The 18,869-nt window shown below is 35.0% G+C and overlaps 1 protein-coding gene across 5 annotated transcripts in view; it reads right to left on the reverse strand.

The window, feature by feature from the left end:
• LRP1B (LDL receptor related protein 1B) overlaps positions 1–18,869 on the reverse strand; it is a 2,480,145-nt gene that overhangs the window by 1,303,215 nt on the left and 1,158,061 nt on the right. For all 5 annotated transcript variants that reach the window (XM_007494117.3, XM_056797188.1, XM_056797186.1 and 2 more), the window contains one exon: positions 9,840–10,002. In XM_007494117.3, the coding sequence (XP_007494179.2) occupies positions 9,840–10,002 (163 nt within the window). The remainder of the gene's footprint in view (positions 1–9,839; positions 10,003–18,869) is intronic.

Below are 18,869 nucleotides of genomic sequence, written 5' to 3' on the forward strand. Positions count from 1 at the left end.
AAATTTCCCACAGTGCATAATGTCAAAAAATAGTATTTCCTTTCAAAATGAGTCCTTATAAATAACAAAAAAGACAAACATCTGATACCTTTAATTGTGAATGTCTAAATTTATAACTATTAATAAAAAACAATTAGTAGTGTCCTTAAAACATTTAAAAACAAAGTTTAAGGATCTAGTCTCTATCAATCATCCTGAAGTGATCATTGGAGCAAAAAAGCAATCTCTCCCTTGCATCTTCCTTCCTTTCAGGGAGCAGACCAATAGAGGGACCAATCAACTTAAGTACTACTCTTAGGACACAACTAGATATGTAATCAGAAAATAATTCACCATCATAGTATTACTTACAACATGACATAAGGCTTCAAAGTGGACACTAGCCTCAACCATGAGCAACTGATGACAAAGTAGCATCTTTTTCTGGTGTCAAATGGAAACTGCTAGGGAAAATCATTTTTCTTGGACAGTGCATAGAAGGCATAGATTCCAGAGAACACAGAAATGAAATCATTACAAGTGATTAAAGGAATACAAAAGAATCTGATTAAAGGAATGAAGGTTGACATATAGAAGTTAAGACATAAATATAAAATCTCCATATTGAAAACAGAAGAACAAGAGGCTCAAGGTGCATGTCCTCCCAAGACTCTCTATTCCATTTTTGTATAGCTCAAGCCATTTTTAGCAATGTTTTAAAACATCAAATTGATGATTTTCAGAGTTTCTATATAACACTTGTGTTTTTGTCCAATGGATCCAGGCAGAACAAATTATTCCTTCGTCCATATAATAATCTTTTGAAATACTTGAATATAGCTATCATTCACTCTCTCTCTTTACCCAAATACTACCTTTCCCCACACCAAAAAAGCACAGTCATCTCATCTGATCAACTCAAAAGATCTAGCTCTTTTTTTGGTGTTATTAAGGATTTCACAATGTGACACATCAAATATCTATAACTTTGTTAGGCTTGACACTGTTATATTTAAAATTATCTTGAGGGACTGATTTTGGGGTGAGAATTTACTGATTATACAGGTTTATTTGTTAGTCCAGCATCATAATCAATAAAGTGATATAGATTCCCATGGCACCGTCACAACCAGGGATGACCTGAGTTGGGTCAAACAGCCTAAAAAATAGATTTTTAGGAGTTCATTATTTTGTCTCTCCCTTGACCATTCCAAGATATCTTTAATTGGTGATAGCTAACAAAAAAAGTGATACATCAAGCTATCCATCCCTCCTCATCTCCACAGGTGGGCAGTTCACACATACAGGAAAAGAACCCGTGTCTTCTTCATTTATTAACCAAATATTGTTAAAATGGAAGATATTGTTTGGAATTTCCAATGGCAAAGAAAATACCAAAAGCAGCAGACGAGATAATATCTCTGACCCAGATACCACATGTAGGAATGTGTAATATTTCTCCCTAATATTTAGGAATTAATATAGAGTATGGAAAATAAATTCTCACAACTCTTTCTAAAAATATGGATCAAATACTTAATAAAAGACATATGTATTAGCAGGTATTTCTAGCTTGGTAGGGACTGCTACCTTTCTATGATTCACTGGTATAGGTTTCCACCATGAGATAATGGAAAAGGGCTTTTTTGAGAGAGAAGTTCTTCAACTTGGGTAACTACTAAAAACCTTATTTATACAGTGCTATAACTGAAAGTTTTTCAGCATTACCTTCTGATTAGACAATAGTAAAATATGTCATTAATGCATTTTATATAATAGGGGAAAAAAGATGAAATGTTTATGTGTCTAGGCAAGGAAAAATAGGTAGACAACCAGTGTATACACTGAGTTTATATCAAAGTGTGGATAAAGCAATACTTCAGTAAACTGACCAGATCTCTGCAAAGTCTCCCTGTTACATATCCTTTTTTATGGCAAATTTATGAAGAAGATGGACAAGAGTTAATACAGGATGAGCTGCCATGAACAGGTTGTAGTATGCATTGTAGGAAATAACTTTTCAATTAATAAGATCACAGATCCATTTTATCATTCTAATAGCAACAAACTACTTGGCAAATCCCACTTATTGGTTGAAGATCTGTACCTGTTTTAATAAATGACTAGTATTCTATTTTTTAGTTATTCACTTACTATTCATCTGGATGCCTTTTTTGCATTGAAAATAAGGCATGAAGGGCACTGGAGTAGGAAATTGTATATAAATGAGAGTATGGTTAGAGGAAACAACCAATAATTTCTCTAGTCATTATTTCTCCTCTCTCTAGACTTAACTTTAGGTGAAATAAATAATAAAGCAATATTTTTAAGAGTCAAATATATGCCAAGTGTGCTAAGAATTGGGGAAACAAAAAGTGGGCAAAAGGCAGCTGCCTCAAGGAATTTACAATATGATGGGGGGACAAGAAGTAAACAAATATATACAAAACAAGCTAAATTCTGAGTAAATAGGAAATAATTAAGAGAGGGAAGACATAGAAATAATGAGTTTTGGGAAAGCCTTCCTTTAAAAGTTGAGATTTTAGTTGGGATTTAAAGGGAACTAAGGAAGTCAGTGGGCTGAATTTAGAAGGGAAAGTATCAGATGCACCAGAGAGCGTCAGAAAAAATGCCTGGTGCTAAAAACTGAAGTATCTCCTTCATGAAATACTCAGGAGACCAGAATCATTGGATATAAGAGTACATGACAAGGCAACCATCAAACAATATGGTATTGGTTAAGAAATATATTAGTGGATCAGTGGAAATAGATTAGGTTTCAACACAGTAGTAAATGATCATATTAACTCAGTATTTGACAAACTCAGAGATGCAAGCATTTGGAAAAAATAACTCACTATTCAACAAAAACTTCTGGGAAAAGTAGAAAAGAATATGCTAGAAATTAGGTACATTATTTAGAAATGAAGGGAGATGGTATAAAAACAAATTAGAGGAACATGGAATAATTTATATGTCGGATCTATGGATGAGAGGAGAATTTAGGCCAAAATTATAAGATAGAAAATTATAAGATAGAAAGATATTAGATATAGATATAAGATATAGAAAGATATAAGATAGAAAATTATAAGAGAAAATAGGTAAATTTGACTACATTAAAATTTTTAAGTTTTTACAAACAAAACCAATGCAAGCAAGATTAGAAGGAAAATAACAAACTGGGGAAAAATGTAAAGCAAGTTGCTCTAACAAAGGCCTCATTTCCCAAACCTATGGGGAAAAAATCAAATTTAAACAAACACAAAGGATTTACTCTCAGTAATATAATGATCCAAGACAACTCTGAAAGATTTATAACAAAGAATGCTATCTATTTACAAGGAAAGAATTGGTAGAATCAGAATTAAGATGGAAGAATACATTTTTCACTTTATCTTTTTATTTGGGGGTATTGATTTTATATGAGTATTTTCGTGCAACAATGAAAAATATGAAAATATGTTTTGCAAGATAATACATGTATAACCCAGATCAAATTGCTTCCCATCTTTTAGAGAGAAAGGAAGAAGGGAGACAATTTGGATCACATAACTTCAGAAAACATATGATGATGAAAAAAGATATCCACTGCTATAGAAGGAACTGACAAAGTCCGAATCCACAATGAAACATAACATTCTTCACTTTATTTCCTCCATGAACTTTCTCTAGTGTAAGTAATATGTGCCTTCTCAAAAAACATGAAGAACATGGAAAAATGATAACATGTATACAACCTATATATTATTACCTGCCTTCTTGGGGAAGGGCAAAATGTGGTAGGAAGTAAAAAGGATTATGGACCTCAAATTGTCAAAAACTTATCATTAAAAACTGTATGATCTTGGAAATATATATATTTAAAATGAGTACATTACAAGAAATAAGTAAGAACAAGAAATAAGAACACTGGAAAGATTAAGAAGAGCTTTGAATACCAAACAGAGTATTTTGTGGAAATGAAGTAGAAAATTAAGAAAGAAACTGGTAAGAGATATAAAAAAATTAAGAAAGATATGCAAATTCATGGAATCTCTTACTTGGAAAGAGGAAAGAATCAAGTATACTACATGAAAAACTAAGGGTTTTTAACCTAAAAGTATCAAGTTCATTAATTACATTGAAAATTTATGGAAGTGTTTTTAGTCATTTTTTAAAGTCGTTCAGACAATAGCAGCTCACATCTTCAATAATTACAACTAATTCAGTGACACTCTACAATGAAAAAAGAGATCTTTGTACCTTTTTTCCTGTGGGGGGGTGATGGTGGTGGTGGTGATAGTGGTGAGTAGGAGGTGGTCTCTTTCCCTTTAAGTTAACATTTTTTCTGACTTTATAATTCTGAACCATGCATATGTGGTATGATGTTCTTCCATAAAAGAGTACTAATATTTGTTCTAGTTAATGGTTAAATGAGGTATTACTCAGAACATTTCCTGCCTGGCTAAGAATTAGTCTGGATTTCCACCACAAATAATTCATTGCAATCTTGAATCATAATATTTTGAATTTGGAACCGTTCTCAGTTGTCATATAGCCTGATCCATAGCTGAACTAGAATTCTTTAGACAGTATACTCAGCAAGTGGCTATTAATGTTCCTTTGATGTTCTTCCATGAGCTGGAACCTACTACCTCCCAAGGCCCATTCCACATTACTGGAGTTAAGACCTTAGATCAAATTTCTCCTGACATTAAGCCTAAATTTTCCTCTTTGCAAATTCTCATTGTACCCACATTTGCCTTCACGGCATAATCAGAACATATTTATGTCTTCTTTCAAATAATTGCCTAGGAAATACTTGAAGACAATTATCATTACTCCACCCTGGAACTTCTCTTTGTCAATGTATACCCCAGTGCCTTTCACTAATTTTTGAGGGCTTAGCTTGAAGCCCTTCTCCATACTGGTTGTTGAAGAGGACATGTGAAAAGTGAAATCTGATCTGATCCTATCAGGTAAAGAGTAAGACAAAAAAAAAGATAGTTAACCTTAAGGAGTATAATGTCAGGTATTTTTAAATAGAAGAAATGTTACCCAGTTAGAATATCTAGAAAGACTGAGTTATTCAGCCTCACTGTCTTTTATGCTTATGGGAACCACACTTTTGTCATTTCTATAAGTACTTTTCCCTTGCATATAAATGTCTTAGAAAAAGCTCACACATGGATTAGAATGCAAAGTGGGAGTCACTGTACTAAAGTAGGAAAAGTGTCATATTGTAGTCAGCAAAAATCTGGGTTCAAATTATGCATATGCCAGGTACTAGTTATGTGACCAAGAATAGGTCACAGTCTCTCAGGATATCAATTTCCTCTTTTGTAAAATGGGAAAAATAATTGCAGGACTGTATAGTTAGAAAATCATGAGCCCCAAGACTATATTCCCCAGAATTCCTTTTGTATTTCCCAAAATCCTTTTCCCTTCCTTTTATGTGTATCTTTGCATAATTGTTTATAACTTTCTGGGACTCCTCCCTCTAGCTCTTCTTTATCAAGACCATGGTTTGAGTTAGCTCCCTTTTAACTCTGGTTTTTATTTGAATAAATTTTATAAATATAATACTTCAGTTATTGTATGTTAATTTTGATTCTCAAAGGACTTAACCGATAAGGGAGTTATGAAGATCTAATGATTTAGTAATCATTAGTAATTGAATTAGTATTTGAATGAAAAAATGAAATAGTAATATATGGAAAGAGTTTTCCCCAATCTTTAATCTCTATATAAATATCTATAATTCCTCGAGGGAGAAAAGTTGGATGTAAAAGTCAAGATATGTAGATTTCATAAGACTGGATGCCTTTTGAGGTTCATTGTCAGATTCATATTAGAGCAGAATATGGAGCTTTGGTTAGGTTTTTTTTACATATCACTATAAATTTTAATAATCATTTTCTGGGATTTTGCAATCCATGTTCTCTCCCTCCCTAGGAAGATAGGTAATATGGTATACGTTATACATATACTATATTTCTATGTTTGTCATATTGTGAAAGGAGATTTATATCTCTTATAGTAGAGAAAAATTAATGGAGAAAATAAAGTGAAAAATGGTATGCTTCAATTATTGTTCAGGCTTTGCTGTTCTTTCTATAGCAGTAATAAACCAAAAGGTTAATCATGAGTCATTTGGAGTATGTTATTGCTGGATCTTGTTATTGCTTATAAAAGTTAGGTCATTCACATTGATCATCATATATTACTCTTACTGTGCACAGTTTTTTTCCTGATCCTGCTCACTTCACTTTTTATCACTTCATTTAAGTTTTTCCAGGTTTTTTGTAATGATCTTATTTGTTATTTCTCATGGTGCAATAGTGTTCCATTACAATTATATATCAAAACTTGCTCAGCCATGGCCCAATTGAAGAACATCCCTTCAGTTTCCAGTTTTGCCACCATATAAAGAGCTGCTATAAATATTTTTGTATGAGTATATCCTTTCCCCCAATCTTTGACCTATTTTGGATACAGACCTAGTGGTGGCATTGCTGGGTCAAAAGGCCCGCACAGTTTTATGGCCAATGGGACTGATTCCAAATTGCTCTCTCTAGCAGCTTTAGGTAATTTTTCCTCACTAAATCAGAAAAACTGAATAAGGATATGGGTAACATTTATATAATGCCTTAAGGTAACCTGAATTAGTACAGAGAACACATTGATAATCAAGAGTCCTGAGATCTATTTCCAGCTCTGCTTAATACCTTATTGTGTGATTCTGGACAGATCACTTAATCTATAGATTATCCCAATCAAGAAGCTAGAGCAGTTGATCCAGGGAACATGAGGGCAATAGCTTTAGCCAAGAGTCCTTGTAGGCACCTGATTTGCTGCCTTATCAAAGCTGTCTATAGGAAGTAGATTAAGCATGGGAAGACTTGGGCTTGGGTTGATATCTAGGCTGGCCTGTTGTACTTAAGTGTCATGACAGAAGGTAATGGAAGGAAGGAGAAGGCGAAAGTCAGAGAATGCCACCTAAGAGCAGAGCAATACTGTTATATATGGTGAGAGTGTGTGATTATCTGGTAGCTTTAGCTCATGGCCTCTGTATTAAGTCAGTCACTAGGGAAAAAAAATTCAATGTATTGGACTTTTCTAGGACCATGACAGAATCTGCTCAAATCAGGTTCTTCTGGAGCTGATTATTAAATTTTCAGTGTGAGCATTTATTTCTTAGATATCTGTAAACTCTACATATCAAAGCTTGACTTATTGTTTTGATGATTATTTATACTTAAGGAACTGATGGGGAAAAATTAATACTGTAGATTACACTTAAATGTGTGATTGGTACCATTTCTCCCCACTCCTTCCAACATTTACTAGCATAGCATAGCCAATCTAAATAGTCATCACTCTAAAAACAAAATCAGTAACAACTCTAACACCTTCTGAGCGCTTTCTTATTTTACCCAACATAGGTCAGAGTCTGGGGAATGTTACAGTCTGTGGTTGTAGCACACTGACATTGCCTAGAGCAGCTTTGGTGAAGTATTAGCAGCTTTATCCGTCTGGCACAGGAGAGCTGCTCTGTTCCCCTCTTCCCAGCACTGGGGGAGATTTTTTGCATGCCTCATCCCTCTGTTCAGCCCTGAGAAGTGAGCACTTCTCTCTGCTCTCTGGGGTAATGGACGTGGGGAGGGAAGTAGGAAGGGGTCTCACAGGCATCTTGAAAGTGCAATTCAGGCATGTGAACTTGAAAACCATCACCAACACTGGCCTAGAATATCAGAGATGTCAAACTCAAGGCAAGTATTCCATAAAACTCCCCAATGCAATTAGATTAAAATGTAATTGGGAAATGTTTAGCAAAATAAATAACAATACAACACAACATAGATGATGTTATTTTGTGGTTTTCTAAGTCAACATACAATAACAGGGATCATTTCTATTTGAATTTGACACCAATGGACCAGATATTCTCAAATATTTTAGAGTAAAAAAACATTGAGCCTTTAAACCAGTGAACAATTAGGCTTTTTTTTTCTGGTGTCATGCATCCCATAGAGAAGCCTTTATACATGAATTAATTTTCCTAAAATCTAGGAACTTAAGGCAGTGTTATTTAGTATATATATAATTTTAAAAACCTTCTAGAATAACATAGAATCATAGACATATAAAAAAGGGCATTAGGAAATATTCAGATGAAACACTTCATTTTGCAGATGAAGAAACTGAGGAACAGAAATCACACAACTTGTCAATGTTACAGATGGACTGATGGAAAAATTAGGCCTATAGCCCAGGCCTCTGATGTCTCCTACATTATCACACTTCACCAGCACTGTATTCTATCACTCTCACCCTGCAAATTCCATCACTCTCATTCTGGCTTCCTTCTCTTTTCACTGCCTGAGTGAAAGGGAAAACTACAAGTAATTCCAGAATGAGCTGTCAGAACCACCCTGCCACTCTCTAAAGGGTGGGCCAATGATCAAAACAGGGCTTTTCCCTCCCTAATTTCAACAATTCTATAATTGAAAAATTGTGCCTGAGAGACACAGTAAATTCAAACAAAAATTCCCAAGAACCTATTGTGATAAATGATACATGACAGAATTACATTTAAACAGCTAGTAGACCCAAAGGAATCCAGCAGAGAATAAGAGCAAACAACGTAAGGTTCCTAATTCCTTTGACAAAATGACAAAATGTGGGTCTTTCATATAACGACAGGGAAAAATGGGAAGGCTGAAAACATGAAATATCTTGTTGTTCAAAAAGGGGGAGAAGGTAACATTAATGTATATCACATTCCAGATGGGCATTCTTTTTTAAAAGGGTCTATGTTTCTTTGTTGAAAAGGAGAGCAAAGAAAACAAAAAATAAAGCAAGTTTACTTTATCTCATACCATCTTTGACAAACAAGATTGTTTAATCATGAATTTAAAATTCAACTCACATACCCCAGGAAGAACATGCAAGCAAATATATTTCTAACTAGGGATGCCGAAAAGGATCCTGTTAGCTCATCTGAAAATTTCCAATTCTTTCTTACTAGCATTACCCAACCACCCAAACAAATCAGTTTAAATACAACTTCCCTTACTAATGTCTTCTGAAGCATCTCTGCAGTCAGATTGAGTCAAGTTTACCATCTGCTGCAAATACAAATACAGCTATATTCAGGAATTATATTATACAGCCTTCCTAGCAAAGTCCTGGCTTGCAAGCTGTTTCTGTCAAAATCAGACCCATTGTGATGATGCATCTTAATATTCAATCAGACTTTAAGTAAAGAGTGACAAAAGTCCACATATGGATGACAGCTGTTTCTTCAGTAAATATTTTCCCATTTATTGAATGAAGGCTTATGGCAATTTAGGATGTGTTCCATCAGACATTTCAGACTGAACTGCCTAGAGACTCATAAAACAATAACAAGGATAAAACTTTGGTTTCAGAATCCTTGTTGTAATTTACACCTGAAAATATAAGCATTTCTCCAAGTAAAAGTAATGTATCTACATCATTGGTGACAATCCTTTTTTTTCCCAAAATGCCCTGTATTTTAACCCTCTCCCTGTCCCTCCCCAGATTGCTAATATGTTTATGAAATAAAAATGTAAATATTGATTTTCCAATCTTCTGAATAAAGTAGATGTTATTCATACTTTGCATAACTATACCCTTGTCAAATTAGTAAGCATTAAGGAAGTTTAATGAGCTAATTAGCAGGAAATGTCAGGTAAAACCTATTTTTCTGCCAACCAAGTGGACTGCAAAGAATGGAAAAGAGAGGAAAAACATGAAGCATTTTTTTTTCCAGGCTCTTGATTTCTTTTTTTCCTGGTATCATTCATATAACATGAAACATGAGAAAAAAATTAAGAAACAGAATATCTTACCCTGATACTGGATCAACAGCTATTGCTTTGGGGTTGTGAAGCTCAAGGTCTATCAAGGTAACACACACAGATCCATTGCGATTACATACAAAAATCCTGTCACTGACATGGTCCACAAAGTAAAAGTTTCCTGTGAGCCAATCTATTGCCATTTGCTGTACATCTGAAAAGAAAAGAGGAAAACTACGATGACTGCACTGAGTAAGAAATTCAGCAGGAGAAACAAAATACTGCTGATAGTGTCAAATCCATTAGAAATGGAAATTTCAATGGTTCATGGTGTTTCTTTTATTAAAAACAACAACAATAACAAAAAACCTGTTATTTTAAAATCATTTCACTCTCTTGGCCTCGGTTTTCTTAACCATAAAATGAGAGGATTAGATTGGGCAATCTTCAAAGTCTTTTCAAGTTCTAAATTCTAAGATTCTATGAAATTAAATCATTGCTTTCACTATAATTACTGATTTCATTTTCTTGCACAGCAATAAATCTGACTTAAGTTTGTATTTTCTCAGTTTACTTAGGCTGCCTAAGAATGACTGCCTAGAGACAAGTCAAAAGGTCAAAAAAAGACTTCATGCAAGGGTATGTTTTATGCAGATCACAGCTATGCAGTATTTTTTCTGCATTCAGAGGTCAATCATTTCTCTTTATTTTCCATCACAAAACACTGCCCCAGAAGCAGGAGGCTTCTGTGAATGATGTCCTATCAGCAGAAAGACCAATATGGATGTATGTGTCAGTATTCCCATTAGTGATGACACATTGTCAAATCATAGAAGGAACAGCTACTTTGCAGGAATTCTTAGCATGCCTTGCAAGGACAAGCAGATGGTGGATATTGGAATCCATTGGATTCAGATTTTCAGGCCATCGATTACATTTTCATTACTGAGATATACAGTCTATGGAAAACTATAAGCAATTCATTTAAAATGATACCAATGAAAGCTGCATGAATTCCCCCCCCCCCCCCCAACCTTCGCAGTCAGGAGTTTGAAAGGGCTGGAGCATTTCTCAGCCAAAATAAATTTGGAATTGTATTTTTTTTCTATTTTCATTTCAGCTGGAGCTTCTGAGCCTACTATTTCTGATGCCTTTTCAAATAACCTCTATTCTGATAATGCAAGAGCTAGGAAAGTCCATTCACTGCCTTATTCCTCCCATACCAAGCTTCCTGTAGGCTTTTGTCTATGCAATTGTAACACTAAACAAAAGAGCAGCTTGACAGCTTTCACACCTTATTTCAAGGCCTTATCACTTCAACAGATATTCTGCTACTGAAACAATAGGTATGGTTAACAACCAACTAGCTCTAAAGCAGCCAAGTCTCACTAAAGTGCCTGATAATTAAGCCACCATTTAGTGTGAGAGAAGGGTGGGTTTTATGTTTGCCATCAATCCCTTGAAGGTTCTGTCTGTTTAATACATTCTTTATATTAAGACTGGATAAAGTAGCAAAAGAGGTACATTGTTGACAATTAGGGATAGAGCTCAAGCAAAAAAAAAAAAAAACATCTACTCTGGCAAACTTTATCTAAGTATTCCAATAGACAGACTGAATTGCTTGGGAAATTATCTGGATTCCTTACCTCCTTACTTTCCTGGTGGTATAACCCTATACAACTTTAATAAACTATAAAATCTTTAAATTTGCAGTGAGTTTTTGTGATTTTTTTTTTCTATTTTTGTCTTGAACCATTGGTTGTCTTTTACTGTTATTTAACTCTTCTGGTTCCTTGCTACATGCCCCATCATTTGGCAGTGAAATTTCTTTTTTAAGAAATATACACAGTGATGGCAAAAGTTATAGAGACCATGTGCCATGCCACTCCCTAGAAACCAAGTGTGGTGCTCGTCCCCATGGAGACTAGGTGCTGACCCTGTCCCCAGAACCCCAGACAGGGGAGGGATGAAGTATTCCCATTGGGCTGCTGGACAGAGATAGGGTGAAGTGAAAAATGTCCTCAGGCATGGTGGAGAGGAGGAAGGGAGCAGCTACACTCAGGTCCCTCTGCCTTTCTAGTAAGGAACTCTGGCAGGCAACAGCAAAGTGCCCACAGAGAGTGCTTTGTTTGCGGTCTGTGGCATGCATGCCATAGGTTCACTACCACAGAACTAGAAGCTTTTAGCTCATTGTTCTTAATTAAATAAAATAGGGATGAAGGAGGCATCCTTAACCTTTTAGAAATATCTTTTGTTTTGTAGATGCAGATAGCTAGGAGCTGACCCTTCCCTGTCCCCAATGCCAGGAACTGTCTGAGGACAAGACAGATGGTTCAAACTAGTTAAAAACTGGTTCCATTCTTTTGGACACTCCCTGTGGCTGCATCAGAGGACACTGGTCAGATGTACCTTCTTCCTAAAACTCCCCATTCAGATCTATGCAAAACATTTTACATAATAGTAGTCATTCTTGTACCCAGTGAAATAATAGAATATTCCAGCCTTCTCCATTAGCTGTGCCATTCCAAGAATCTTTCCTCACTCCCTTTGCCCTTGTATTCAAGAACCCTGAGCTCCAGTCTCTACTTAGGTTCCTTTGTACTCCTTTGCTCTGCCCTGTCCTGAACTGTAGTTGTCTTGTCTTATTTAAAGATCTTTGTTATTGCAACCTTTGCAGTCTTATATTTTAGGTTCACAATCCTCACTATTGCTCCAAAGTGGCATTTTAGCCAGAGTTTAGAACTTAGTTTCAGAAGAACTAATTTGAATATTTAATATCATTATGACTTTGAACAAGTCACTTAGATGCTCTGGGTTTGCTTCCTTAGGACTGATATGAGGAGGGTTAACTATTATATGATCTTTAAGTACTTCTAGTATTAATACCCAATTGATAAGTCATAGAACCACGGTTGTAGAGCTAGAAGGGTTCAGCAGATATGATCAGGTCTACTCCTCATTTTCTAAGAAACTATCAAATTTATAGGGGATTTAGATTTAATCAGGTCCTTCATTTTTTATAGATTAGGTACTAAGGGACAGAACAGTAAAGGGACTTGCCTGTTACTGGAGGCAGACATACAGGCAATGAGTGACAAAGTCATGGCTCAGAATCAGTTTTTGTGACACAAAACCCTTTGCCTTTTAAAAAACTTCATCATCTTGCCTTGTCATCTAGTTTTAACTTGATGCAAAAATTCTAGACATTAAATTTATACAGTAAAAATTCTGTGTTAAAATATTTACACAAATACATTGAAGATCTAATATTGACATACATTTAGACATTTTAAACTTGTACATAGGATGTACAAGCTAACCTGAATCCAGTAGAATATGAGATTCTTTAGTCTAAAAGCAAAGCACAGAACAAAAAAAAAAGACTAAAGAATTCTAATTGACCATAATGAAACAATAATGTTATTAAATCATTTTCTCTCAATGCATAATAGGGAAGATAAATTTCCAAATGAATTTAGGGAATTCCTTCTACAAAGAAAATCATTTAATTCACTGAAGCGTACTTATCTATACCACCAGTAATGCCCTATTTTGTAGGCTTTTGAAATAAAATTAGATAGTTCTGAATCCATCTTTCAAATTTGTTTTAGAACCAAAAGACTGCAGAATACAACAAAAAATTTAATAAGCACATATGGTGTATGAAGCCCCTTGTGTAGTATATACCTGAAAAAGATACAAAAATTAGAGAAAATGCTCATCCTGGCTTCAAGGAGTTAATAGTCTACCCTAAAGTTAAGAAACCTCAGACAGACAGCTATCATATTTAGCAATATTACATATTGTGAGTTAATTTCCATTACAACACAAAGTGCTTTTGAGAAATATTTTGAGATGTGTGTATGTGTACATTTTACTTATATGTGTATACATATATATATATATATTTAATATACAAACTATAACCTAGCAATGCCACTACTAGGTCTATTTTCCAAATAAGCCAAAGATATGGTTAAATAATTTAATTGTATATGTGAAGGAAATTTTTTCCTCAAGAATAAAAAAGGAATCAATGAGAAGAATCATTTGATTTGGGCTTTAAAAGAAGGTAAACATTTAATAGAAGGGAGGCAGGGAAGACATGCAAATTTTGTGTATACAATGAGCAAGGGCACAGAGATGTGAGAACTATGCCCATTTGGCAAGCAGAGAATGATCTTGTTTATAAAGAGCATAGTGGGAATTAAGATGAAATAAAGTTGAGAAGGAAAAGGGATATCAAGTGTTTGAGGGCCTTAAATTTGAGGGTAGGCAACTCACAGTTTATTTTTTAGGGAAAAGAGAGTAATTCAAGATTTTTTTAAAAGAAGTGACATGATAAGATATATGAATTAAAGCAGCCATATGTAGGAGGAACTGGAGGGTTAGGGAGTAGAGGAATGAATAAGATGTCTATTTCAATAGCCTTTGCAGAGAAATAATTTTATTCTTGGTATTATTTTCATCCTAATACCTAATAAAGGGCTTGGAAAGTACAGAAGTAGGGGTTTTAATACAGTAAATGCTTGTTGCTTTATAGACTAGTGTTTATGAAATCTTGTACTAGGAGAGCAGATTGAAAATTTGTTATAGAAATGGAAAGGGTCGGCTGTGGGGCTCTAGGTGGCTCAGTGGATAGAGAGCCAGACACAGAGATGGGAGGTTCTGAGTTCAAATGTGACCTCAGACACTGCCTAACTGTATGATCCTGGGCAAGTCATAACCCCCATTGTCTAGTCCTTATAGAGTCAATACATGATTCTAAGTTGGAATGTAAAAGAAAGAAAAGAAAAGAAATGGATGTAACAAAACATGATAATTTATTGGATAAAGAAAATGAAATAGAAACTGAAGAAAGACAGCCCCAAGGTTATAAAAACTGCAGCCTGTGATAGAGGCTGGCACTAGAGAAAAAGTGCGGGGGTACATCCCTTCCCTTTCCCTTCTTTCTTTTTTTTAAAAGCAAGACTGATACTAAGGAAAAAATAATGAAGCCTGAAAGATAAGCATATTGGGGTGCAGGGGGAGAGACTTTATTTGGCTTAGTTTAGGTTGTAATTGGTGTACAAAGGAATTATGCAGGCATAGAAATCCTAAAAGTGACTGGAGAAATCAAAACATTATAGGATTTAGATCTGAGAACAACCTTATAAAAGATTTAGTCAAATTTTCTTATTTTATAGATGAAACTAAAGCCTCAAGAAGATAAATGACTTTTGTAGAGCCGTACTTCTCTGAGTGACTGAGTGGATTTTTTAATACAAATTTTCTAACTTCAAATTCAGTTCCCTTTTCTCTACACAAGCATTTGAATTCTGTTTCATATATTAATTTGCTATGTGACCTTCAAAAAGTCATTAAACTATCAGTTAATATCAATCTACTTTGATGGAAACATTACATACAATTTGGTTCATTGAGAAGAAAGTCACATTCAGCCAGTGACCGTAAATGTCAATCCGAATGGCAATCAGGATCAAAGTCAAAGTTTTTGAAGTCTTTGAGAGCTTTAACAACTAAATCTGAACTCTCCTTCATTGGCTAAGAACAGATATTTGCCTTATCTACCTCAGAGTTTGGGCACAGAGCTGGGATGCCATTTGCTATTCTAAAAGCCAAATAAAACACTAAATTTGGACTCAGAACACCAAATCACAGAATGTATGTCCTACAAGGAACCTCAAAGGCTATGGACTCTAAGCCAAACCTGGTTTATAAAAGATTCTCTTTTTATAGTATGAAAAAGGAAGACAAACATAATTATGGTGTTTGGGGAAAATATGTCCCTATGCAAAGGGCTGTCTCCCCATGTCTCCTCTTTGACTGGAGGGCTAGAAGGCAGGGATAAAAAGATGTCTCACAAAGTGTCCTTTCATAGGGGACACAAAATACCAGCCATTTCTCCATTTGCCATCAGCTACCCTGCTTGGTTTCAATTCCATTATCACCGTCATGCCCTGACAAGGGTAAGCTCATCTCATCATCAAGAACATGACTTCAGTTTTGCTACTGACATCTCACTAGTAACCTCAGTTATTTCTGTCTCTCTGATCAAAAGGATGGAGGACAGAGCCAAAACCTTTCCCCATTGCTTCCCTTTATAGAGGGCTCAAAATGCCAGCCATGTCTTTATTTGCCATTAATTCAGCTACATCATCATGTCCCAAAGTTGAGTACCCTCTGGAACTCATCTCCTTTCAGTTTCCTTTTGCATGTTGTAAGATTCTTGAGGGCAAGAAATATCTCCCCCTTTCTTTTTTTGCATTCCTGTTATTTAGTCCAGTGCCTGACATGTGATATGGACTTTAATAATTATCCTGTCCATAAAAGATCCATAGGTTCTGCCTTATTTTCCTTACTGGCAACAATAGAGTGATTCTGTTTTGAAAAATATCTCTACTCTCTTAGAAATTACTAAAAGACAGAAATGAATTTTCCCTCAGGAATATCCTATCTGATCTTTATGAACTCCAGTGAAATCCAAGACTTAGACATGTTTTATTCTATTTTTTACTTTCTGCCATGTAACACTACTGATTGGCTGTGTACTCTGTGAGCTTAAAAAGTTATAAAAAATTCAATCTGTCCCCTAAGAAGCTGAAGTTGCTATCAGCCCTAGCAGTCTTCCTTATCATGATAATAAATCATTTCATTTTCAATTAGCTACTCACTTTTTGACCCTCTCTTACACATTTCTTTGTGGATGAAATTCTTCCTGGCCTCTGAGAGAATCCTGACTGAGAAATTTAAAAAACAAGAGAATAACTTGTAAATGAGCTTTTGCCTGAAGATCTCCAATAAGGGAGAACTCACTACCTTCTTAGAGGATTTATTCTACTTTTGCATAGCTCCAACTATTTAAAAGGTTTTTGTTACAATAAATAAAGCATAAATTTGATTCTTGAATAATTTCTATCCTTTAGTCCTAAGTCTGCCCTCTTGGACCACAGCTCTTAGTTAAGACCTTTCTGGGACCCTGTTTTCTTCACTTGCAAAATAAAGGAGTTGGATTAGATGGTTTCTTTTCTGTTTTGTTGGTTTTTTTTTTTAAGTAAAAAACATTACTTGAGTGCTTACTATATTCCAGACACTGTGCTCTAGGAATATAAAAGCAAGCTGAAAAAAAATCCCTCTCATAAAAGGTCTTACATTCTTTGTTTAAAAAATGCATATATTTTCCAGATTATAACTTACTATTTTTTTTGATATTTTACTATCCATGTTCTCTCTTTCCCTTCCATCCCTTTCCTCTTCACCAGAAGGCAGATAATATGATAGAGGTTGTGCATATATTACCATATAATACATATTTCCATGTTTGTCATGATGTGAAAGAAGATACATATTGCTCACACAAGTGAAAAATTCATGGGAAGAAATAATGTAAAAAATGGTAAGCTTTAATTTGCATTGGGACTCCTTCTGTTCCCTCTATTATGGGGGATATCCTTTTTATTTTGTCATGAATCTCTTGGAGTTGTCCTTGATCCTTGCCTTGTTGAGTCATTCATAGTTGATCATCATACATCATTTTTTGTTCCTGTGTACAACTGTTCCTGCTTCTGTTTACTTCATTTTGCATCACGTCATATAAATCTTTCCAGATTATTTCATTTTCGTCTTGTTTGTCATTTCTAATGGCACAATAATATTCCATTACAAACATACATCCCAAAATCTTCAGCCAATTCCCAAGAATACATTCTAAAGCCCTAACTGATCTAAAGATCAAAGCCTATATTCCTATTTGAAATAAGTGGTAAGATCAACTCCATACCAAATGCTAGTGGGAAGATAGGTAAGAAAGAAGTGCTCAGTCAAATTCTACTCTAAAATAACATCTGCTGATAAATAATTAGACTGGAAATATAGTATCATAGTAATACTACTTCTAGAGCAGGGCTCCTTAAACTGAAGCCCGATTTTGACATCAATATTTCAATATTGCTGGCTTTCTTTGTAAATGTTTTGTTTTACATATTCATAAACATTATTTTGAGAAGAGTTACATTTGACTGCTAAAGGAGTTCCTGACACAAAAAAGTAAGGAATCTTCATGTCAGAAGATCAGTAAGATTCTTCTCTGTAGTTTTAGTTATGGACTGAAAAAGTTGTATTTGAGTTTTATTGCTTTCCCTTCTCTTAACTATCGGTGGTCAAGAGGAGGCCTGGATTGCTCATACAGAATTCCTTCCTAAGGAATACCATATTATTAGTGGCTTTTTCCATTCTATAAAGATATACTAATTAATTTTAATGACATGATGTCTTGAAAAAGTACACTTTCCTGAAGTGGATTAACCAAGACCCTTGGGTAGGTAGCTATCTGCAGGGCAAATGCCTGTCCACAGAACATTTAATAGATTCCTATCTATTGCTAGAGAGCTACTTCAACCTCTTCAGACTTTCCACTGAGAATTTCTGGCTCCCTTTCGATCTGTTTGCAACCTCCACCTGCTGCCCTGTTCCCATTGGGTTCATAGGTTGCCTTTGGAGGCAGTAGGGTGCCCAGATCATCCTGTATTGCAAAGAGAACTGGGGCTCTCAACTGTTTGATTTGTGACCAGTTCAAAACAATTCCCAGGATATGGAATAAGTGAAATTAAAAAAAAAAACTTTCTTAGTTCTTTTTTCCTTGCCTGTCACTCCCAGGTCATAGCCTAGACTCCCAAGAATATGAATCTCACCAAGTCCTTTTCTAGTCTTTGAGAATATAACCTCCAAGAGAGCCCCAAATGCTTCCTTTTTTGCTGCTCCTGCTAGCAGGATCCTGGTCTCATATGACCAAATATTGATTAGTCTAATATTAACTAATTAAAACATGTTGAAGTATTAAATTACTGAAGTTGAAGTGGAACATATTATGTTTTCACTCTTACTTTGTTTTGGTGAAGCAGCTAAGAATGAGGGTAGTGTTTCTGAAGATAGCAGAGAAGTCAAAAAAGTCCAAAATTGCAGCATGTTTCTATCTATATTTCTGTTCCTGTACATGATGAATATTTCAGCTTAACATTTTTATTTCCTCTCAAATATCTTCCCTCCAGCTGTGAGGTTGCTTTTACTGAAGAGACTCAGATT

The sequence above is a fragment of the Monodelphis domestica genome, chromosome 4, assembly GCF_027887165.1.
Source record: "Monodelphis domestica isolate mMonDom1 chromosome 4, mMonDom1.pri, whole genome shotgun sequence".
Classification (NCBI taxonomy): Eukaryota; Metazoa; Chordata; class Mammalia; order Didelphimorphia; family Didelphidae; genus Monodelphis; species Monodelphis domestica.